We start from the raw sequence: 23,668 nt of genomic DNA, 5'->3' as shown, positions 1-23,668 counted from the left end.
CCGTTGAAGATACGCTTTCTGTCTTTACTCTTTCCATCGCTGAGATGCAAGTAATGCGATATGTCAATTTTAATTTCAGTAGATTTTATATCCACTTTATGGTTAATTTTCCTTATGAATGAGTATGAGTTTACTCGGTAAAAATAACTTTGTTCAAAATGGGTCACTCACATCTATAAGTGAGATCGCAACAAACCAACGTGCTCATTTTAAGACAGGCGATTGACGAGTGTGCTTAGCGTATGACTTTTTTTTTTCAATTTTGTCACAAATCATTTAGCCGAAGTTACAACAGAAATCGCCACGAAAAGAAAAGTAAAGATTCGCCAGACGTTTTTGATGATGTATAAAGTAGAATTAGTTAAAACCCAACCCAAAATTAAAATTAAAATTAAAATTAATATTTAAATTAAAATTAATATTTAAAAATTAAAATTAAAATTAAAATTAAAATTAAAATTAAAATTAAAATTAAAATTAAAATTAAAATTAAAATTAAAATTAAAATTAAAATTAAAATTAAAATTAAAATTAAAATTAAAATTAAAATTAAAATTAAAATTAAAATTAAAATTAAAATTAAAATTAAAATTAAAATTAAAATTAAAATTAAAATTAAAATTAAAATTAAAATTAAAATTAAAATTAAAATTAAAATTAAAATTAAATTAAAATTAAAATTAAAACTAAAATTTTAAAATTAAAATTAAAATTAAAATTAAAATAAAAATTAAAATTAAAATTAAAATAAAAATTAAAATTAAAATTAAAATTAAACTTAAAATTAAAATTAAAATTAAGTTTCAAGAACACTGCTTCAATAGTTTTAGAGACATTCTTTATTCAGTATTTTACCATTTTTAGAGTCAAATCTTGTGACGTCATCACTGATCTAATTTGCATAATACAAAAACGTCAATATCTCTGAAACGAAAACAGATATTTCGAAAATAAAAACGCCATTCTTCTGTATTTCGAAAGGCCTTTCAAATAAGCAGAAAATATTTTTCATGTCATATACACTTTAATTTCTCTGAGAACTGTCCAATTTGAATTAAATTTGGATAGTTTCAATAAGGACTTTCAGGTAAAATGCACAAACTGTCCAATTAAAGAAAAATTGGACAGTCAATCAAATCGAAGAAAAAACAACATGTGACGGATATTAGCCAATTAGCACAAAGCATAGCGTCAGCCCTGTAAACTTGTCGCATTGTTAGTCAACAATGGCGGAAATTTCTAAGGCAAGTTTGCTACGTTTTTCCATTCTTTTCGAGCTTTTCAGCAATAGTAGCAGCAAAGAGAAATTTTCTTCGTTGTCAGAAGAGGAGCTAGCTACACTATGAAGTAAAAACCAAGAGCAAAACACCTGCAATAGTACAAAACTTGAGTGAACGTAAGTGCTGCGAAGCGAAGCAAGAAATCTGTCAGATTTTAATCGCCATGAGCTAGATGCAATTCTTTGTCGTTTTTTGCTGAAATTCGAAAAGAAAAGACGGCGATGAAGTACGAACGAGATAGTGGAAAGGAGTATGTCTCTTCGGACATTTTGTGTACGACTTTCATTGATTAATGCAGTGTTTTCACTCACTTTGTAGCAAGCTTCGCAAACTCAGGTGAATAAAATTGCACTGTTTTGTTTAAGTTTTATTTGCGAAGACAATGTTTTGAGTGAGTTGCATGTGCTGTGTTATGCCTCCTATTGTTGAATTCTTTTTCCGTTAAGGACATAAGTTTATTGCTTTATACGCTGGATTAACTGACTACAAGCTATATAATTAATATGTAACCGGCCTTCATGCTTGTCCAATTTGGAAATAATTAGATTCAAAAACTTCCTCTGACAGCCAAATTGGACTCGGCCTACGGCCTCGTCCAATTTTGGCTGCCCTCGGAATTTTTTCATCAAATTATTTTCAAATTGGACGGCATGTAGTCTGCAAAATATGACAAAATAATATGACATAGCTAGTTTTCATTCGCAATTGATCGCAATTGTGTTTCCATATGATTGCAATCATCTGCGATCATGTGGAAACCAGGCTGTGGCGCAAGACAGTTTCCTGTGTTTTTCAGTACTTCAACTTTGACGAATCAACACTACGTCTCTTTTTGAGTAGACACAACAGTTTTGGTATGAAACAGTTGCCCAATCACTGGTTAACAACATATGATTGACACGCGTGCTATAACACTATTAAAATTAAAATTAAAATTAAAATTAAAATTAAAATTAAAATTAAAATTAAAATTAAAATTAAAATTAAAATTAAAATTAAAATTAAAATTAAAATTAAAATTAATTAAAATTAAAATTAAAATTAAAATTAAAATTAAAATTAAAATTAAAATTAAAATTAAAATTAAAATTAAAATTAAAATTAAAATTAAAATTAAAAACAACGCTTTTAATATGACATAGCTAGTTTTCATTCGCAATTTTTCGCAATTGTGTTTCCATATGATTGCAAGAAATCGCAGACGATCACAGCAAATGAAACCTTAGAACTTGGTTCTAATTTGTGCAATCATCTGCGATCATGTGGAAACCAGGCTGTGGCGCAAGACAGTTTCCTGTGTTTCCTGTGCTATAACACGCGTGCTATGACACGCGTGCCATGACAAGCGTGACACGCGTGCCATAACACGCGTGCCATAACACGCGTGCTATAACACGCGTGCTATGACATTCGTGTCATGACACGCGTGCCATAACACGCGTGCTATAACACGCGTGCTATGACACTCGTGTCATGACACGCGTGCCATGACACGCGTGCTATGACACGCGTGCAATGACACGCGTGACACTCGTGTCATGACACGCGTGCCATGACACGCGTCCTATGACACGCGTGTAATCACACGCGTGCTATAACACGCGTGCTATGACACGCGTGCCATGACACGCGTGCCATGACACGCGTGCTATGACACGCGTGCAATGACACACGTGCCATAACACGCGTGCTATAACACGCGCGCTATGACACTCGTGTCATGACACGCGTGCCATGACACGCGTGCTATGTCACGCGTGCAATGACACGCGTGACACTCGTGTCATGACATGCGTGCCATGACACGCATGCTATGACACGCGTGCCATGACACGCGTGCCATGACAGGCGTGCCATGACAGGCGTGCCATGACAGGCGTGCCATGACAGGCGTGCCATGACACGCGTGCTATGACACGCGTGCAATGACACGCGTGCCATAACACGCGTGCTATGACACGCGTGCTATGACACGCGTGCTATGACACGCGTGCTATGACACGCGTGCAATGACACGCGTGACACTCGTGTCATGACACGCGTGCCATGACACGCGTCCTATGACACGCGTGCAATGACAGGCGTGCTATAACACGCGTGCCATAACACGCGTGCTATAACACGCGTGCTATGACACGCGTGCTATGACACGCGTGCAATGACACTAGTGTCATGACACGCGTGCCATGACACGCGTGCTATGACACGCGTGCAATGACACGCGTGACACTCGTGTCATGACATGCGTGCCATGACACGCATGCTATGACACGCGTGCCATGACACGCGTGCCATGACAGGCGTGCCATGACAGGCGTGCCATGACACGCGTGCTATGACACGCGTGCAATGACACGCGTGCCATAACACGCGTGCTATGACACGCGTGCTATGACACGCGTGCTATGACACGCGTGCAATGACACGCGTGACACTCGTGTCATGACACGCGTGCCATGACACGCGTCCTATGACACGCGTGCAATGACAGGCGTGCTATAACACGCGTGCCATAACACGCGTGCTATAACACGCGTGCTATGACACGCGTGCTATGACACGCGTGCAATGACACGCGTGCCATAACACGCGTGCTATAACACGCGTGCTATGACACTCGTGTCATGACACGCGTGCCATGACACGCGTGCTATGACACGCGTGTCATGACACGCGTGACACTCGTGTCATGACATGCGCGCCATGACACGCGTCCTATGACACGCGTGCAATGACACGCGTGCTATAACACGCGTGCTATGACACGCGTGCCATGATACGCGTGCCATGACACGCGTGCCATGACACGCGTGCCATGACACGCGTGCTATGACACGCGTGCAATGACACGCGTGACACTCGTGTCATGACATGCGTGCCATGACACGCATGCTATGACACGCGTGCCATGACAGGCGTGCCATGACAGGCGTGCCATGACACGCGTGCTATGACACGCGTGCAATGACACGCGTGCCATAACACGCGTGCTATGACACGCGTGCTATGACACGCGTGCTATGACACGCGTGCAATGACACGCGTGACACTCGTGTCATGACACGCGTGCCATGACACGCGTCCTATGACACGCGTGCAATGACAGGCGTGCTATAACACGCGTGCCATAACACGCGTGCTATAACACGCGTGCTATGACACGCGTGCTATGACACGCGTGCAATGACACGCGTGCCATAACACGCGTGCTATAACACGCGTGCTATGACACTCGTGTCATGACACGCGTGCCATGACACGCGTGCTATGACACGCGTGTCATGACACGCGTGACACTCGTGTCATGACATGCGCGCCATGACACGCGTCCTATGACACGCGTGCAATGACACGCGTGCTATAACACGCGTGCTATGACACGCGTGCCATGATACGCGTGCCATGACACGCGTGCCATGACACGCGTGCCATGACACGCGTGCTATGACACGCGTGCAATGACACGCGTGCCATAACACGCGTGCTATGACACGCGTGCTATTATATGCGTGCAATGACACGCGTGCAATGACACGCGTGCCATAACACGCGTGCTATTATATGCGTGTAATGACACGCGTGCAATTACACAAGCGTTAATTTCCTATAATAAGGTAATTGATCCTTTACTACTCCACTTCTTTTAATGATTCTTCCTTTTCTCTGTTTACACAGCCGTATCTCGGAAGCTATCGCTTCGGTCCTGGGTGAATCTACCAAGCCCTTTGTGATGGTGTACAAAGATATTGAAAACAAAACAAGTTACCTAGCAGTCCCCCCAGCTTGTGGCAGAGAAGTCTTGGAGCGCATTTGTGCTCGGTAAGTTTTCTGTTTCCAGAGTTGAAACCATTAATTCTAAAATCAAGGGACGGTTTTCGTAGCCTAGGCAGCGTCGCGGCAGAGGTGGGCCTGGGTGTCCCATATTTAGAAAAAAATAACTGGGAAAGTTACAGCTTCTGCTCGCCGTTGCAATTACCTATACAGATACGGATCTATCACTCAGACTTAAAGGATCGCAGACAGTTAAAATTAGAAAATGTTGGAATCACATTTTATGTTTTTTTCTATTTTTAAAAAAAGAAAATCGAGTTTTGGTTTAGGGGGTTAATAAAGTGTGAACTTGTTTAATGTAGATGTCTGCGAATAACGATACTGGTTAACTGCCGCTTCTAACTGTTCGGACAAGAATATGTTGGAAGACCTGTTTTTAAATTTCCCTCTCTGCAAGTATAATGCTACCAGAATATTATGTTTCTCATGAGATCTCTGCTCTTTTCTCGCAGATTTGGAGAACAGCTTCTTAGAGTTATAATCTACCAACCGTCATGGTTTTTTCAAATTGTGCTTGACGAACAAACAGACGGCACAGGTTTCTTCAGGTGAGAGCAAATTATTGAGTTATTTATGTTGGCAAAAAAAAAGAGATCATAGCTTTCACTTCCTTGCTTTGTAAGAAAACTTTAAGGCTATTTTGTGCTTTAGACTGTATTCGCAATTTTTCTCTTCTAGTGCGGCAGTGACAAAGAAGCTGCGAATAACAAGTAACTTCAAGGAACTCGCGAAACTATCAGGTAAAGTATGAACTCCGTCTTACGGGCGGTATTGCATTTTTTTGCTAAAACAACTACCACTTTAATATCCCTTTGTTAATGCGAGAGTTTAAAACGGTTAATTTAAAAAAATCCTCTCGATAAAATCTAGCCAATCAAATCATCTGTCTTCAGAGTGACTTATTTCTCGTGCTCAGGCTCAGCCGGCCAAGAGAGAAGCGGCTCTGGGGACGAGAATGGTCGCAATTTTGAAAATCATCGCCGAGAAAACCCTGGGAACGAAGTTGCTTCCAGAGTCCTGTATTTAGCACGTTGCATTCTCGTCCCCATTGCTCGTTTCGCTTAGCCGACTTGGCACGAAAAAACGAGGGGCTCTGGAGACCCAGGATTTTAATAGGAACCTTCAGAATATTGAGAGACGCGGTTATTACAACACACATTTACTTACTAAGCCTAATTTAATATTGTTTGTTATATTGTTATATTAATATTGCTGTATTATTTTCGTCACAGGTTTCCCAGGCGAAATCAAGAGCACCTACTGAACACTTTAATTTTACCATTTGAATTAATTTTTCTAACCACTAACGGCATGTAATTTACAAAATATGGTTTAGCTCTAAGTAACATTTCGTAATTTAGTGTCATCTTAAGTACTTTACTTGTCATTATTAATAGAGCATGAAAGTGTTCAGTTTCAAATGATTTCTATAATTCAGATACAGCCGACGTCGTTCTCAGCTTATAGAGATCTGGACTCTAATGTGAACGGTTAACTCACTGTCTGTCCCAGGCGTCTCGCAGCTAGTCGCATAACACCTAGGTACTAGTCTGATTCTGAAGAAACACATCAAGAAACATGCCATAAAATCTGATAAAAAAGTTGGTTGCAATGCTATACTTTTATTATGATAGATACGGCGAACTAGGTACAGAATAGTTCCATATGGTGTCGCTATTTGAAATGATGTTGTTTGTTAGTTGGAGTTAGCTAGACTCAGCTGTAGAGTTATAGTGCATGTAAAGTAGTCGATGATGCAAAAGTAAAACAATCCAGCTTTCAGGGAAACGTTCCTTAGTTTTGATGTAGAATCAAAAATTTGAATATAGATTTCGCTATATATATTTCATGCTGATTAATTTCGCCTCTAGTGTATTTTCACCTTTTAGTTTCTAATTTGTTCAAAAATTCAAATATGTAATGCAAGTATTGTAAGCCGAGTATATTAATAGTAACTGAAGGTCTCTATAAAAAAGAAAAAAACTGTAACTCAGCTGATCATGGCGAAACTTAAATAAAAGTTGTTAATAAAATCAGAGATAAAACTACCTCTCATGTGTGCGTGTTTGTCTTTGTAGATCAAACGGCTAAAATGTTGGAGTCTTTTTTATTTATTTTTTTTACTAACACCCTCAATTGATAATTCTACCCATTTTGGAAGCATCGTTTCTATAGATGTTCAGATTGTATTCCTCTCCTACGCTTTCCTGTCGCGTTGTTTGTACTCCGGCACTTAGTGGAGTTAAAAAGCAATATATTCTTATGCTTAGAGTAAATCCTCCGTGACAGTGTAGCCGTGTGACTATTTTATATACATTATCTTTGACGACTTAGCCTCAAGGTCCCGTTTTTATAATTGCCGCCACGCCAGTCAAAAGTCGCATGGCTAATGCTCCATGTCTGAAAAATTCACTCTCCCATTTATAAACTTTCAACCACTCTGCATTCAAGCATTTTTCGTTCCTTTTAATCTCAATTGAAGAAAAAAAGTATTGCGGAGTTTTCTTCTTTTCTTTTTGACATGGCTTTTTTATCTCCTGTAGTCAACGCCAATAAAAAGAAATTGCATTTGTACACAGCACTGCGTATACGCCTCACGACACGTCCGCTGTTAACCACGTAGCCTGAAAATAACCACGCAATAGGGAGTCGAACTATATTTGTCCGAATTTTAACTAAATAATCTCAAATTCTTAATTAAAAAACCGTTTTACTCTAATGTTTTAAAATTATGAGAAATTGCAATTCCGAGCTGGAAAAATCGATGCGTGTTAGCTATTGTTATTATAAGATCTAAACGTAACAGTGGTAAACAAACTTACACATTAAAATGATTTCAACGTTCGCATGTTTTAGAAAAACCCAGATTCACTTCCCTTAGAATTGACTGATTTTGACTTTTTTACAATGTTGATCGACAAGCTGAGTGCTTTGAAAGAAAAGCTTGGAATGCGGTTAACTGCATTGCTTGGCTCATAGTTTTTCATATTTTAAAATAAGAAACGTGTCAGAGATTCGGCTTTGTTAGAAGCTTGAAGATGTTCCAATGTTTGCAAAACAGATGACCTTTTCACGTAAAGAAGGTACCTTTCACAATAGTCACAATGGGTTCAACAACGTGTCATTTCTCCGATATATTCACAAGCCAAATGTATACATGATTTTAAATGGACGCAGTAATAAAGTAAATTATGTAGGCCATGTAGTACTTTTTTAAAATAATTCTAAGGATCTTTCGCATTCAAATGATATGAAATGCCTGGGCACAGCATGCGAATCTGAATTGATCTATCAATAAAAAGCATTGTGTACAACGCTCGGGGAGTCGAGATACTGCCTGTTGCATAAGGCGTGAAAACGTCATGAATGAAAAGAAGTGGCTATCAAACGTTGCATGATTCGTTATCAAGTATTTGACTTTGGAAGATCACGCAAACCTTCGAGCCGAGAATGCAACAAGGTTGGTATCGTTTTATTTTATCGTTTTATTAATTTTTGCGATAAATAAGGACGGACGAAAGTTCGAACAAGTAGTTTCTTTGTCAAGGGAACTTCTAGTTTGAAATTTCGTGCACGTACTAATTGAAAACAGTTTGACAACTCGATAAAACAATACCAGCTGTGTTGTACAAACTTCAAATGTTTCATGATGAATCACGCAAAGTTTGATACCCACTTCTGCAGATCATGACGTGTTCACGCTAAGATAGAACCAACGGTATATTTTTACAAAATAATCTAGCATTATAAAGAGCCACTTTACTCTAACTTTTAAAAATTCAGAAGAATTAAAATTAAAAATCGATGCGTGTTAGCTATTGCCGGTTGTATGAACAACCTAAAAAGGCTGACGTTTTTGGTAAAAAGATAGTTTAGTGACTAAATCTTGGCAAACAAAGCATGTCAATAGTAGTAACTTAACAAATGTACTCAAAGTACCCAGCATGTTACACAGCTGCAAAAAACACACATTTGATTTCGACTTCTTCGTAATGCAAATCGACAGCCCCGTACTTTGAAAAAAGGAGAAGCTAAAAATGCGGCAAACTGCCTTGCTTTTCTGATATTTGAAAAACAGAAACGAGCCCGGCAGATCATGAATAAACATGATCTGAGTAGTCATCAAACGTTGCACGATTATCAAACTGGCAACATTTGACCTTCGGTAGATTACGCTAACTTTCGTGCCCAAAATACAGGAAAGGTGGTATCCTTTAATTTTATCGAATTGTCAAATGTTTGCAGGAAATAAGTACTCGCGAAATTTTTAAACAAGTAGTTTCTTTGTCAAGGGAACTCCTGGCTTGAAATGTCGTGCGCTTTCATTGAAAACATTTCGAAAACTCGATAAAACAATCCCAGCTGTGTTTTGCTTGATGACAAATCATGCAACGTTTGATAGCCACTCAGATCTTGTTTTTCATGACTTATTGCGCTTAGAAACGACGGTAAATTCTTACGAATTCTAACTAAATAATCTCGCATTATTAAAGAACCACTTTACTCTAACTTTTAAAAATTCGGAAGAATTAAGATTCCGAGCTCGCAAAGTCGATGCGTGCTAGCTACTGCCGGTTGTTTAAACAACCTAAAATCAATCAATCAATCAATCAACTTTATTAAAAGAGGGTAACGGCAAACAGTAAAAACTACTGACAAACAAGCGGCCCTCGGATTACAAATTACAACTACATAATATATACAATTTAAAATTTGAATTAAAATACAGAAATTTCTAAAAATAGGGATTAAGAATTAAAAAACTGTAAAATGATGAATGTCCTTAAGGCTAGATGCGTAAAAATCAATTAGGCCATTTTTAAAACAATGTAGACTCTCACTTTTCTTTAAGAAATTGGGAAGAGTGTTCCAAAGTCTAGTTGCTCTCACGCTAAATGATCGCCCTCCTTCGGTTTTTCGTTTGAAACGGGGGCAGGCCAAGTTGACAGAGCCATATCGACTATTTCTTTCATTTATTTCAGAGTTTGGCACTAAAAGTTCGTTCATATAGGATGGGCTTTGGCCATTAATACGTTTGTACACTTGTGTTAAAATGTTTATTTTAACCTCGAGATGAACCGGAAGCCAATTTAAAATCTTGAAAAGTTCAACGCTGTTCGCTCGTGTGTCGGCGTCAAGGATAACGCGCGCAGCGCGTTTCTGGCTGGCGTTTTGATAAGAAGATAGTTTAATGGCTAAATGGTGGCACACAAACCCTTTTAATAGTAGTTAGTTAACAATATGCTCAAAGTACCCAACATGTTGCACAGCTGCAAAAAGACATTTAACTTGCCTGAATGATTTTATCGTTTGTATTTTTACATTCCTTAGAAGTTTGATTTCAACTTCTTTGCAGTAGCGCAGATCGACCAGCTTACTGCTTTGACGGAATGGTTAGGAATGCGATTAATTTCCTTGCTTATCTGATATTTTGATGACGGGAGAGTGCGTGAATCCCGTTTTTTAAAAGTTATGAGAAAAAAAAATTCCGAGCTCGTAAAGTTGTTGCGTGTTAGCTGTTGCCGGTTGTTTAAACAACCTAAAATGGCTGGCGTTTTTGGTAAGAAGATAGTTTAATGGCTAAATCGTGGAAAACAAACCATTTTAATAGTAGTTACTTAACTAATGCGCTCAAAATACCCAACATTTTGCACAGCTGTAAAACACATAATCTGCCTGAATCATTTCAACGTTCGTACAGTGTTTTATTAGAGAAATCAGGTTAACTTAAAAGTAGTTTGATTTCGACTTCTTTGTAATGCGAATCGATAGCTCCGTACATTGAAAATAAAGGTTAGGAATGCGGCAAACTACCTTGTTTATCTCAGTTATATTTGAAAAGCAGAAAGATTGCGTAAAAGCTTGAAGACCTTATAACAAACAACGTTGCATGATTCCTCATCAAATATTTGACGTTTGGCAGATTACGCGAACTTTCGTGCCCAAAATATAGAACTGTTGGTATCGTTTTATCGAATTGTCCAATGTTTGCAGGAAATATAAAGTATTGGCGAAAGTTTTAAACACTGTACAGTTTCTTTTCAAAGAAAATCCTGGCTCGAATTTTCGTGCGCTTTCATTGAAAACATTTCGAAAACTCGATAAAACAATACCAGCTGTGTTGTACAATCTAAAATTGTTTGATGACCAATCATGCAACGTTTGATAGCCACTCAAATCTTGTTTTTCATGATTTATTGGGCTTAGATACAACGGTAACTTGTTTCGAATTTTATCTAGATAATCTCGCATTATTAAAGAACCACTTTACTCTAACTTTTAACAATTCGAGAAAAGTAAAATTCCGAGCTCATAAAATCGAAGCGTGTTAGCTACTGCCGGTTGTATAAACAACCTAAAAAGGCTGGCGTAATTTTGGTAAATAGATAGTTTAATGGCTAAATGGTGGCAAACAAACCATTTTTAAAGTAGTCACTTAACAATGTGCTCAAAGTACCCAACATGTTACACAGCTGCAAAAAGACATTTAACTTGCCTGAATGATTTCATCGTTCGTATTTTCACATTCCTTAGAAGTTTGATTTTAACTTCTTTGCAGTAGTGCAGATCGACCAGCTTAGTGCTTCGACTGAATAGTTGGGAATGCGATAAAATGCCTTGCTTTTCTGATATTTTGATGGCTGAAAAGTGCGTGAATCCCGTTTTTAAAAGTTATGAGAAAAAAAATTCCGAGCTCGTAAAGTTGTTGCGTGTTAGCTGTCGCCGGTTGTTTAAACAACCTAAAAAGGCTGGAGTTTCTGGTAAGAAGATAGTTTAATGGTTAAATCGTGGAAAACAAACCATTTTAATAGTAGTTACTTAACTAATGCGCTCAAAGTACCCAACATGTCACACAGCTGCAAAAACACATATAACCTGCCTGAATGATTTCGACTTTCCTATGTTAAGAGAAATCAGTTTTACTTGAAAGTTTGTTTTCTACTTCTTCGCAATGCGAATCTAAAATGAAGCACTTTGAAAAAAGCTCGAAATGCATTGAATTGCCTTGCTTATCTGATATTTTGAAATTCAGAAACGTGCCCGGCATACAGATTGAGGAAAAGCTTCAAGATGTTTCAATATTTACAAATCAAATGGCTTTTGTCGCTTAAAAAGGTACATTTTATTCAAATAGCATTTGTCCCAAAACGGGCTAGCACTTTGCGGGATGTTTACAAATCGAGTGAAGTGAGCCAATTACAACTTAAAGTAATGTTTGTAGTTCCCTGACAAGCATATGCGTCGAAGTAAAGTAAAATAAATATCACAAAGCTTCAAATGACGAATACCGAATTTAGCTCCGCGCAGTCTGAATGCTCACTCACTTGGCAAGATGTTGGCTGTATTTGGTTTGTTGGCAGTTTTACTTGTTCCACTTCCATCGCTCATAGAAGGTAAGAAGTTAAAGGATTTTTCATAGGTAGTCAAAAGTAAGGACGGAAAAGGTTCCCAATAAATCACAGATGAACTTAATTGCAAGGCAAAGCGATTTGGGAAGTGTTTTTATAGTTTCAAAGTTAAAGGGACTGTGTCATTGATTTTAGCTAAATTTAGGCATGGGAAATGGCCATCAAATTCGTTGGAATATAAAAATAACCTCTTAAAACAGTAAAGGAACATTTAAATAACACACCAAATACAAAAGAAGGTACGGATGGCCAAAGGCAACGAAGGTTGAAACGGATTGCGATATGGGTTTTTGAAATAGTGTTGGGCTGAACAGTTTTCAAAGTTAATCTTGCTTGCTTGTAACTTTACATTATAACGCAAGGGAGACACATTTGGTTGCAATGAGGCTATGGTTTTGTCATTAAGATCTATAGAAGTAATTTCTTTGCAAAAATTAAGTTTCGTAGCGAAAATGTGGCAAAACTTAATAAAATAGATTTAACTCTGCCGTGACACAGTCCCTTTAAACAATTGTACAAAAGCACTTTCCGTGAGCATACTACGAAGTGATCCTAGCTTTTGGCGTTAGCGGTTGAATTGGGGACGATACTTGAAAGATATTAGGCACTGGCCATTGCTCCTCATATGAAGACCAGCAACAAACAAAATTATTAAGAAGTTAAAGCAACAAAAAGGGGAAAAAATTCTTTCAAACCAATCAGTGAACAAAGAACGAGGAAGAAGCTTGGAAGCCAAGAGGAAAATTATGTCAACGTATACTTAACTTATATTAAAAAATGGACACCACAAAATTTGTGCAGTATAGCTTAAAATTATGGCTTAATAAGATGTAAGATAATTTGCTTTATAGTACAAGGCTTTGTTTTATTGTACTGTTTTTGTAATTCCTTCAATGATCGTTACATTTTTAGTTAGTTTCCTGTAATAAGTCTAGAAATCAATCCAAGAATAGCACAGAGTAAAATAAAATAAAAGAACTCGAAAACAACGACTACTGTGAAAAGCAATAACAAATTTTTGACGCCTTTTAATTTGTTTTTGTGGGACAGCTGAATGTGGGAAGCGCGTCTCTCAGCCATCCCGCGTAGTAGGCGGTGAAGATGCCACACCCAATTCATGGCCTTGGCAGATTTCTCTCCGTCAGAAATTGCGGAAAGAAATTCAATTACTTTTCCCTTCCCTTAATCTAACGAATGAATTCGAACACGCCTGTGGCGGATCACTGATCGAGAAAGACTGGGTTTTGACAGCGGCTCATTGTGTGATGTGGGACAAGAATGCTTCTTCATATAAAGTCATTGTTGGTATGTAGTACCTTCCTTCCCTTAATAAACCCCACTCGTCACTACACTTCACTCAGTTCAATTCTTTTTCCCTTCCCTTAATCTAACGCAGTAATAGTGGCAATTTTTCTTTGCTTGGTAAAACGTCGTAGTTGATAATTGTTGTAGCATAAGATTATTTTTTTACAATCTCTTTTTTGACCAATTTCCAACAAATGCCATCGAAATCAATGTTTAGATGAGCGGCAATATCGCATCTGCGTCAATCAGTTTACTAACTCATATTAGTGAAGACTGGAACGGAGATCTCCAAAAAAGTTGACGGAATCGGTCGTATTGTTTAGATTTAGGTTTTGCAAAGTTGTTTTGCAAAGTTGTTTTCTTCATACAGCTAACTCGAGAAAGGTTGTCGGAAAAAAACACAACGCCACGCGACAAGTCCGAAAGGTGGTCTGGGTATTCACTTGAATTATGCATATTGGCATAGTACAAGTCTGTATTTTTGCACGTAAAAATTTCGTTTTTCCTCTCAGGAGGCCTTTTACTGTAGCTTTTTTTAATGTCGCATGTCTGAGGTTTGAAAATTCTTCTAAAATTCAGCGTGGCTAAAATTACCTTGTTTCCACATGTCAAGAGAAAGGAAACGTGTAATAAATTCGCGTTTGTCATGTCGCCATCTCATTAGTATTCAGTGCAGTTGCTCTCTACTTCTACCCAAACTACCTTTTGATCTTGTCGCGTGCATGTTTACGCTTTTTTCCGACAACCTTTCTCGAATTAGCTGTATACCACAATTTACTGCAGCTGCCTCCTCTCTGATTTTAGGTGCTCACCATCGTACAGGTTCTCCCACGTCGGTTCAGGAAACAATCAATGTGACCAAAATTATCTCTCACAGTGGGTTCAACTTCCAGGGGTCCGGCTACAAGGATTTGAGACACGACGTGGCGCTGCTGAAACTTGAGAAGCCAATAACATTAAGTGACAAAGTCAACACGGTTTGTCTTGCCAAAGGACATAGAGATAAGATATCTTCAGGGAAAAATTGTTATATCACTGGTAAAGCAGATTGTTGTTATAAAAAGTTTACAAGATATTTACACTTTTTTTCGTTCTTACATTTTTCCATTTTTCAAATCAACATATAATGAGGGTCTGAATGGGGATACCTCATTAACACTAAACACTTAATTTTTTGGCTCTGCAACATAAAACAGTAATATTATTTTAGGCAATTTAACACTAACAGTAAAAAATTCTCTGAAATTTTTTGCCCAGGAAGAAACAAAAACGGCTCCAAAAGGGCAATATTATTTTGTTTAGTACACAAAAACGTGTTCGCCATTTTCCGACGATTACTGAACATTCCCGAAGACTGCCGAAGGTTTCGAAGAATACCGAAGATGTCCGAAGATGTCCGACGGTTTCCGCGGAGAAATCCGAAAATTTTCTCTAAGTTCATGAGTGATTTTATCCGAGTTTTGGAGAGCAGATAAGAATTGACAATGCTAAAATGTTTCACCCAAAACCCTCCAAACACTTAACAGTATTTTCTCCGGAAACAGTAAACATTAAAAAATTGGCCAATTAACGGCAAACACTAAAAATTATGGGTAAATAACACTGTAGTTAAAGGCTTAACTACAGTAGTTCCTGCTTTTCGGTAAATATAGTTTTCAAAAAGAACTTTAAGTGGATGGTGTGTTGCCTTTTCATACACCCAGGGATATGACAATAAATTCTTTTTCTAAATGAAAGCTAAGGAGTTTCCGCGCTGAAGGTGAAAAACCTTTGTGCTTCTTCAATTGCTATAACCATATAGAACATCCTTTTCAAACTTATCACCCAATTAAGCTCGCTAGCAATTTTAAGGGCAAACCACCAATCTAAAAAAATTCTATACCGTTTTTTTATTTAGTTCTTTCAAGTTTTTTGTATTCTTTTAGGATGGGGAAGAACGGTCGGTGGAGGGAGTGCATGGGATGTACTGCAACAAGCGGTTCTTCCGGTAGTGCGTCACAAAACATGCAAAGCAAGAAACAATGTAATCAGGGAAGTCTACAAAGGACCTATGCTTTGCGCTGGTGGTCAAGGCAAAGGGGGCTGTCAGGTAAAAAAAAAACAAAGGGAAATTTGTATTTTAGTTTATAATTCAGAATATCAGGCAAGGTTGACAAAATGACGAAAAATGGAATATATAATAGCGACCTTTAGATTGGACTGATTTCAGCCAACTTGTCCTTTTAGCCTCGTCGGCCAAGCAAGAGGCGATATGCCTCGGGATTATGCAGGATAATTGTTAATTACAGTGGAGCCCCGTTAATACGGCCACCAAAAAATTAGCCGTATTAACGGGGTAGGGTAAAATTTCTTGACTGGTCTACTCCCGGGGTCTACTTCATGTGACGTAACAATTGCACTTCTAAACTTACAACTGTTCAATTCTTTAATTAACTATCCGACTGCAGATATCCAGGAATTAAAAACTAATCAAGATTATATCAGCACATGTAAAATGGACAATTTCCGATCATTTTGGAAGATTTCTGAAGATTCCCGAAGATTGTCGAAGATTTCTGGAAACTACCGAAGATGTCCGAGCACTACCGAAGATTTCCGAGGAGAACACACAGCACAGGCTCAATGTTTAGGAGTGATTTTATTACCGATTTTCGAAGAGCAGATAAGAATTTACAATGCTAAAAGACTATGGGTTTTTCACGAAAACCCTCCAAACACTTAACAGTATTTTCTTCGGAAGCAGTAAACATTAAAAAATTGACCAATTTAACAGCAAACACTAAAAATTATGGGCAAATAACACTAAACACTAAACCCCCATTCAGACCCTCATTGTACTTTATTTCCTTTTATCTAATATAAAATTTTTACCCTCTCTCAGGGTGACAGCGGTGGACCCTTGGTATGTGAAGAAAACGGAAAGTGGGTGTTAAGAGGCGTAGTCAGCTGGGGTCACCGCGACTGTCAGACAGATTACTACACCGTGTTTGCTCGGGTGTCTTACTACGTGAAATGGATAAAGAAAAACATAAGAGAATAAATCAAAGGTATGTTAGATGCTTAAGAACCCATAAAATGACAGGTTCTGAACCCGGAAAAGCCAACTTATATTAAAGTGTGATTTGTATTATTATTCAAAACTTGAACTGACACGTATACGTTCTGTTTTCAGATTCTCTTACCCCGTATGGAATCCATTTGTTTAAACAAGTTATTAAATATTGCTAAGTTGGTCCCCGAGAATTGAGTCCATGCTACTGCGCCTTTAATTTCAAAAATACGCGAGATTTGACGTTCAAAACCCAACGAAAGATTGAGTTCACACTAACGTATATCATAATTATGGAAACCAAAACCAGAAACAAGAATGACCTTGTTAACTTGTATTTAAATGTTTGTCTCTATGACCATCCTTGTTACACCAATGGGTGGTGTAAATATTTAACAATTATTATGCGAAATCGCGCGCAATATCGCCTGATACTTAGCCGACGAGGCCGTAGGCCGAGTTGGCTAAAATCAGACGATATTCCGCAAGATTGAGCATAATAACGAAACACATTTTGCAAACAGAAAAACTGTAATTATGCAGCGCTTAACAAGATTTGGGACGAGTCTTCGCAATCTACGCATATCGCAGGATATCTGTTATGTACGGATGACAGATAACAATCACATTTTGACCATATATGGGCAGCGCGCGCATTTGTTGAATAATAATAACGCCTGATACTTAGCCGACGAGGCCGTAGGCCGAGTTGGCTAAAATCAGACGATATTCCGCAAGATTGAGCAGGATAATTGTTTTATTATTCAATAAATTGTCAACGAAGCACATTCTGCAGAAAAAAAAAAAACTGAAATTATGCAGCGCTTTGCAAGAATTCGGACGAATAATCGCAACCTACGCAGGATATCTGTTATGTACGGATGACAGATAACGTTAACATTTTGACCATATATGGGCAGCACGCGCATCTGTTGAATAATAAAAAGGCCATAGACGTACGTTGAAGCGGCTTACAAATTCACATTGAAATTTAAAGTTGTCTTTGTTGTTAATTCCAGGTCAGCAGTTTTTGAAACTGACTGCTTGGTCATGGTGACATTAAGAAGACAACGCACTGGGGAATAGCGGGGGAACCTACTTATGGGAAACTAAATAATCTACGGGAAAATCAAATTAATTGTTGTAACATTGAATGGAATAAAGTGTGGGATAATGCTAATAACGTTTTCAGTTGTACTATATGATTGATTTTGTACATTTAAGCCTGGTTTTCACTAGCGACGCAAGGACAAGCGCAAGCACAAGCGCGATCATGCAAAAAGGACAAATTTTAATCCTCGTGCTTGTGCTTGCCGCAAGCACAAGCACATGCATCAAAATACAATGCGCTTGTGTTTTTGCTTGAGTCGAAGACGTTTTAACGAAGAAATAAGAGATGTTATTCTTGCCCTTGTGCTTGCGCTTATGCTTGCGCCGCCAGTGAAAACCAGGCTTTACATTTCTTGTGGTTCAAGTGGGTACGGACTCATGGTGTTCCCCTTTGAAGCAGTTGTTAGAAGAGTAAAGAGGCTGAAGGGTAAAAGGCAATCGGACAAACTACATCTACTCCCCCCCCCCCCCCACCTTGAGAAAAGTTCTCTGATAACCCTCCTCGAAATAAAAAGATTCCTTGAGGTCCTTCTCCAACGTGCTGTAGTTCGTTTTTAAAAGCAACGGTCAGGAAAAAACATACAAAAATTTTGATTTCGTAGCAGAAAAAAAACCGATTTCGTTAATTGTTTTTTTCCATATATTGCTATTACGCATAAAAGAAACATAATGTGGTTTGTTTCTGCCAAAAGTTCTTTAATTTTTTCAAACTCAAAATAAGCTATGATAAACACTCCTCTTATTTACGAACAAAACCATACAGAGAAGTTTAAACACTTTCTGTCAACAAAAACCTTTTTTTTTTCTTTTAGTAGAATATAATTTCAGAGTTTTAAAAACCTGTTTAGAGAACAGATTTTTAAGATAACAAAAAATAGTCATTTTCTACGGTATTATTCACCAAGTGGTATAACACAATCTTTTTTTTAATTCTAGTTTTATTGCACATTCAAGCATGTATCTAAAACAAACCTGAGAATTGGCGTGGGCTATTAAAGAAATCCCTGTATAAAGGCATTACACAATCAAAAAGTAAACCCTGCGAAGTTAAAAAAAATAAAATAATCGAGCAATATGGAGTGGAATTGTTTTTCCCGCATTTTAATTAAAAAAAACCATTTTACTCTAACGTTTAAAAATAGTAGGCCTTATGCATGATAACGTCATATGCTCAAAATTCACCACCAAGCCTCGTTTACGCGAATTATTCTCAACCCTCTGCCACCTTCATGCAGTTTTCACGTGGGTATTCTTTTCATCTCTGCTGCTTTGGGAATTCGTTCATGAAAAAATTTGCAAATTTGCACTTTGGAAGTGAGGCTTGGTGGTGAAATTAGCCAGTCTGACGTAAACATGCATAAGGGCTATTATGAGAAGTTGGAATTCGGAACTGGTGATCGATGCGTGTTAGCTACTGCCGGATGTATAAACAACTTAACAAAGCTGCCTTTTTTTGTAAAAGAGACTATGTCACCGGGATTTCGCAGATTTTTGGTTTAAACTGTTTTGAAATAAGTAGTAGGCAACTTTACCCATGAAAATCAATATTTTAAGGAAAACGACAAATTTTTTAAGCTTGTAAGACATGTTTCGACAGAACTTCTGTCATCTTCCGAGTTACAAAGCACAGAAAGTTGAATAATAAGTAGACAAAAAAGTGCTTTTTAAGACAAATAGTAACAACAGAACGTAAATCTAAAGTTATCCTTTTAATTTACACATATTCACGTTCTGTTGTTATCATTTGTCTTAATTAGCATTTTTTGTCTATTTATTATTCAACTTTCTGTGCTTTGTAAATCATTGAACTGAAGATGACAGAAGTTCTGTCGAAACATGTCTTAGAAACTTAAAAAAATTGTCGTTTTCCTTAAAATCTTTACGTGTCTGCTGCTATCAAGAACTTTTGAAAATTATTATCTTTGAACATTTAACTGAAGATGTAACCTTTATTTGGGGATAGAAATCAAACTTCGTCTAAAAATATCGATTTTTTTTGTAGGCGCGCGGAAACAACTTGAAAACGTTGGCTAACATTTTAATCCGCAGCTGAACGCGCTTTTAAACAGTTTTAGTGCTCTAAAACAGCAATTGTTTATAAAAATGGACCATTATGTTTATGTATTTTTCGAAAAAAATATAAATTTTGGCTGTTCAAAAATCTGTTTACAAAAACCCAGATTCACTTCCCTTAGAATTGACTGATTTTGACTTTTTTACAATGCTGATCGACAAGCTAAGTGTTTTGAACAAAAAGCTAGGCCGGAATGCTGTAAACTGCATTGCTGGGCTCATATTTTTTCATATTTTAAAAGAAGAAACGTGTCAGCGATTCTGCTTTGTTAAAAGCTTGAAGATGTTCCAATGTTTGCAAAACAGAAGACCTTGTTTTCACAGGCGTAAAAAGGTACCTTTTACAATAGTCACAATGGGTTCAACAATGTGTCATTTCTCCGATATATTCACAAGCCAAATGTACATGATTTTAAATGGACGCAGTAATAAAGTAAATTATGTAGGCCATGTAGTACTTTTTTGAAATAATTTTAAGGATCTTTCGCATTCAAATGATATGAAATGCATGGGCACAGCATGCGAATCTGAATTGATCTATCAATAAAAAGCAATGTGTACAACGCTCGGGGAGTCGAGATACTGTCTGTTGCATAAAGCTTGAAAACGTCATGAATGAAAAGAAGTTCTGAGTGGTTATCAAACGTTGCATGATTCGTTATCAAGTATTTGACTTTGGAAGATCACGCAAACCTTCGCGCCCAGAATGCAGCAAGGTTGGTATCGTTTTATTATATCGGTTTATTCATTTTTGCGATAAATAAGTAAGGACGAAAGTTCGAACAAGTAGTTTCTTTGTCAAGGGAACATTTAGTTTGAAATTTCAAGCGTACTCATTGAAAACAGTTTAACAACTCGATAAAACGATACCAGCTGTGTTGTACAAACTTCAAATGTTTGATGACGAATCACGCAACGTTTGATACCCACTCAGGTCATGTTTTTTATTGGCGTGTTCACGCTTATTAAGAACCACTTTACTCTAACTTTAAAAAATTCGGAAGAATTAAGATTCCGAGCTCGTAAAATCGATGCGTGCTAGCTATTGTCGGTTTGTTTAAACAACCCAAAAAGGCTGGCGTAATTTTGGTAAGAAGATAGTTTAATGGCTAAATCGTGGCAAATAAACCATTTTAATAGTAGTTTTTCAACAAATGCACTCAAAGTACCCAACATGTTACACAGCTGTAAAAACACACATAACCTGCCGGACTGATTTTTTAATTTCGTATGTTTTAGAGAAATCAGTTTTACTTGAAAGTTTGTTTTCTACTTCTTCGCAATGCGAATCTAAAACTAAGTACTTTAAAAAAAGCTCGGAATGCAGTGCATTGCCTTGCTTATCTGATATTTTGAAATTCAGAAACGTGCCCGGCATACAGATTGAGTAAAAACTTCAAGATGTTTCAATATTTACAAAACAAATGGCTTTTGCCGCTTAAAAAGGTACATTTTATTTAAATAGCATTTGTCCCAAAACGGGCTAGCCACTTTGTGGGATGTTTAAAAATCGAGTTAAGTGAGCCAATGACAACTTAAAGTATTATTTGTAGTTCCCTGACAAGCATATGCGTCGAAGTAAAGTAAAATAAATATCCCAAAACTACAAATGACGAATACCGAATTTAGCCGATCGCAGTCTGAATGCTCCATCACTAGGCAAGATGTTGGCTGTATTCAGTTTGTTGTTGGCAGTTTTACTTGTTCCACTTCCATCGCTCATAGAAGGTAAGAAATTAAAGGATTTTTCATAGGTAGTCATAAGTAAATCACACATGAACTTAATTGCAGGGCAAAGCAATTTGGGAAGACTTTTTATAGTTTCAAAGTTAAAGGGACTGCGTCATGGATTTTAGCTAAAGTTAGGCATGGAAAATAACCTCGTAAAACGGCGAAAAATAACACACCAAATACAAAAGAAGGTACGGATGGCCAAAGGCAACGAAGGTTGAAACGGATTACGATATGGGATTTTGAAATTGTGTTGGGCTGAACAGTTTTTAAAGTTAATCTTGCTTGCTTGTAACTTTAAATTATAACGCAAGGGAGACACATTTGGTTGTAATGAGGCTATGGTTTTGTCATGTTAGGCACTGGCCATTGCTCCTCATGTGTAGACCAGCAAGAAACAAAATTATTAAGAAGTTAAAGGAAAAAAGGGGAACCAATCAATGAAGAAAGAACGAGGAGGAAGCTTGGAAGCCAAGAGGAAACTTATGTCAACATATACTTAACTTATATTAATAACCGGTATGCAATGCATACTAAGGCGAGGACGTTCCAGTTGAGCAAGTCAGTATGTTAAAAATTCCAGACAAAGAACTGAGAATAGACCTTTTGGGCTTTGTTTGTTTGTTGTCCCTTTTCAGACTACGTGGCATCACTCTTGAGAATCACTTCTTTCAAATTCAAACAAATGCTCTTGGTATTCAGATAGTTTTAGTTTTTTTTATTTGCTAAAAAAAAAAACAAGTTCTCTGGGCAGCACCATGTGGTTTGAAATGGAAATTTACACTGACAAAGCCAAAAATGTCTATTGAGTAAAATTGTGAGTCCAAAAGATATCCAAGTAATTGAACGCCGAAATTGATATCGTTGATTAAAGTGTGATTTACAGCAAGGAGCCCACATTTGTGACCATTTTTAATTAATTCACATTCTTTCATGCAGCCGTTTTCCAATGAGAAGCTGTGACGAGCTTCTGATTGGATAAAACCTGCAAGAAAGAATATGAATACATTAAAAGTGGTCACCTTTTTGGGCTCGAAAGTTGAGACACTGAGTCATTTGCTATAAAGGAGGGAAAATGGGTTTGTCAAGTAAATAAAATGTTAAAATACAGCACGTTGTTTTCCAGTGGTGTTTTTAGTTGTGCATTCCAAGGTATGGTTAATTTGTAACCAACGTTAATTAATAAAAGGAAAATAATAAGTTGCTTTGATCACAAAATTGGCAATTTAATTTGTACAATTCTAATATGATGTCTTCTATCACGACTTTTGACAATGGAATGCAACATATTTTGTAACTGTACTAGACAGCAAGGAAACTTCCACGAGTTTGGCATAAAAATATTGTTTTGCAATAATGTATCTAGATTGCCTCTAGATTGCTGACAGTTGCACTGACTGTACAATCTGTAACGTACCCTTTGTCCAGTAGGTCCAAACATGCACTTAATATCATTTACAGGTAAAACACAGTGCAAGGAAGTACAAGTTTCCAGGAAGAAAAGTTGATATAATATCTTGATTGACTCTTGTTAAATTTAAATGGGGCTGATAGTTGTTTGCACTAGCTGTACAATCTGTGATGCAAGCAAGTCCAATAAGTCACAAATTTTGATACAGTAAAAGTGGTCGAGGGTTGAAGCGGAATATTTTCACTTTAAATATTCATTATTCCCCGCCCATTTTTCACAAGTATTCATTATTCCTTGCCTATTTTGAGATCAATATTCATTATTCCTTTAAATAGGTTGATGTTCCCAGGTATACAATTTTCAGACCCACAAAACGAGAGCGGTCAAATATTCTATTCCAATTCACAAGTTGTGCACATGACACTGGACATTGTTCTGCTGCTATCCTTCTGGAAGGTGTTAGTTCATC

General features: G+C 37.4%; 3 protein-coding genes across 5 annotated transcripts in view; all 3 read left to right on the top strand.

Moving 5' to 3' along the window:
• LOC144658374 (uncharacterized) overlaps positions 1–7,131 on the top strand; it is a 28,026-nt gene extending 20,895 nt beyond the window's left edge. Inside the window, exons 2-5 of one of the 2 annotated variants that reach the window (XM_078518802.1) lie at positions 4,956–5,099; positions 5,564–5,659; positions 5,790–5,851; positions 6,344–7,131. In XM_078518802.1, coding sequence (XP_078374928.1) covers positions 4,956–5,099; positions 5,564–5,659; positions 5,790–5,851; positions 6,344–6,375 — 334 coding nt within the window. In that variant the 3' untranslated portion in view covers positions 6,376–7,131. The remainder of the gene's footprint in view (positions 1–4,955; positions 5,100–5,563; positions 5,660–5,789; positions 5,852–6,343) is intronic. The other variant, XM_078518801.1, reaches the window with a different exon arrangement.
• A 5,274-nt stretch (positions 7,132–12,405) lies between these two features.
• Positions 12,406–23,668, top strand: part of LOC144658302 (chymotrypsinogen B-like) — a 24,692-nt gene continuing 13,429 nt past the window's right edge. Inside the window, exons 1-6 of one of the 2 annotated variants that reach the window (XM_078518712.1) lie at positions 12,406–12,505; positions 13,571–13,825; positions 14,630–14,863; positions 15,751–15,914; positions 16,707–16,872; positions 17,894–18,048. In XM_078518712.1, coding sequence (XP_078374838.1) covers positions 12,445–12,505; positions 13,571–13,825; positions 14,630–14,863; positions 15,751–15,914; positions 16,707–16,865 — 873 coding nt within the window. In that variant the 5' untranslated portion in view covers positions 12,406–12,444 and the 3' untranslated portion in view covers positions 16,866–16,872; positions 17,894–18,048. Of the gene's footprint in view, positions 12,506–13,570; positions 13,826–14,629; positions 14,864–15,750; positions 15,915–16,706; positions 16,873–17,893; positions 18,049–23,668 lie in introns of those variants that run through there. The other variant, XM_078518713.1, reaches the window with a different exon arrangement.
• Positions 21,711–23,668, top strand: part of LOC144658000 (chymotrypsinogen A-like) — a 15,391-nt gene continuing 13,433 nt past the window's right edge. The window contains exon 1 of the mRNA XM_078518330.1: positions 21,711–21,785. Within this exon, the coding sequence (XP_078374456.1) occupies positions 21,722–21,785 (64 nt within the window). The 5' untranslated portion in view covers positions 21,711–21,721. The remainder of the gene's footprint in view (positions 21,786–23,668) is intronic.

This window comes from Oculina patagonica, chromosome 6 (assembly GCF_052425735.1).
Source record: "Oculina patagonica isolate OP01 chromosome 6, crgOcupat, whole genome shotgun sequence".
Lineage (NCBI taxonomy): Eukaryota > Metazoa > Cnidaria > Anthozoa > Scleractinia > Oculinidae > Oculina > Oculina patagonica.
Note: the sequence above shows the minus strand (reverse complement) of the source record. Positions and strands in the feature narration are given on the sequence as shown.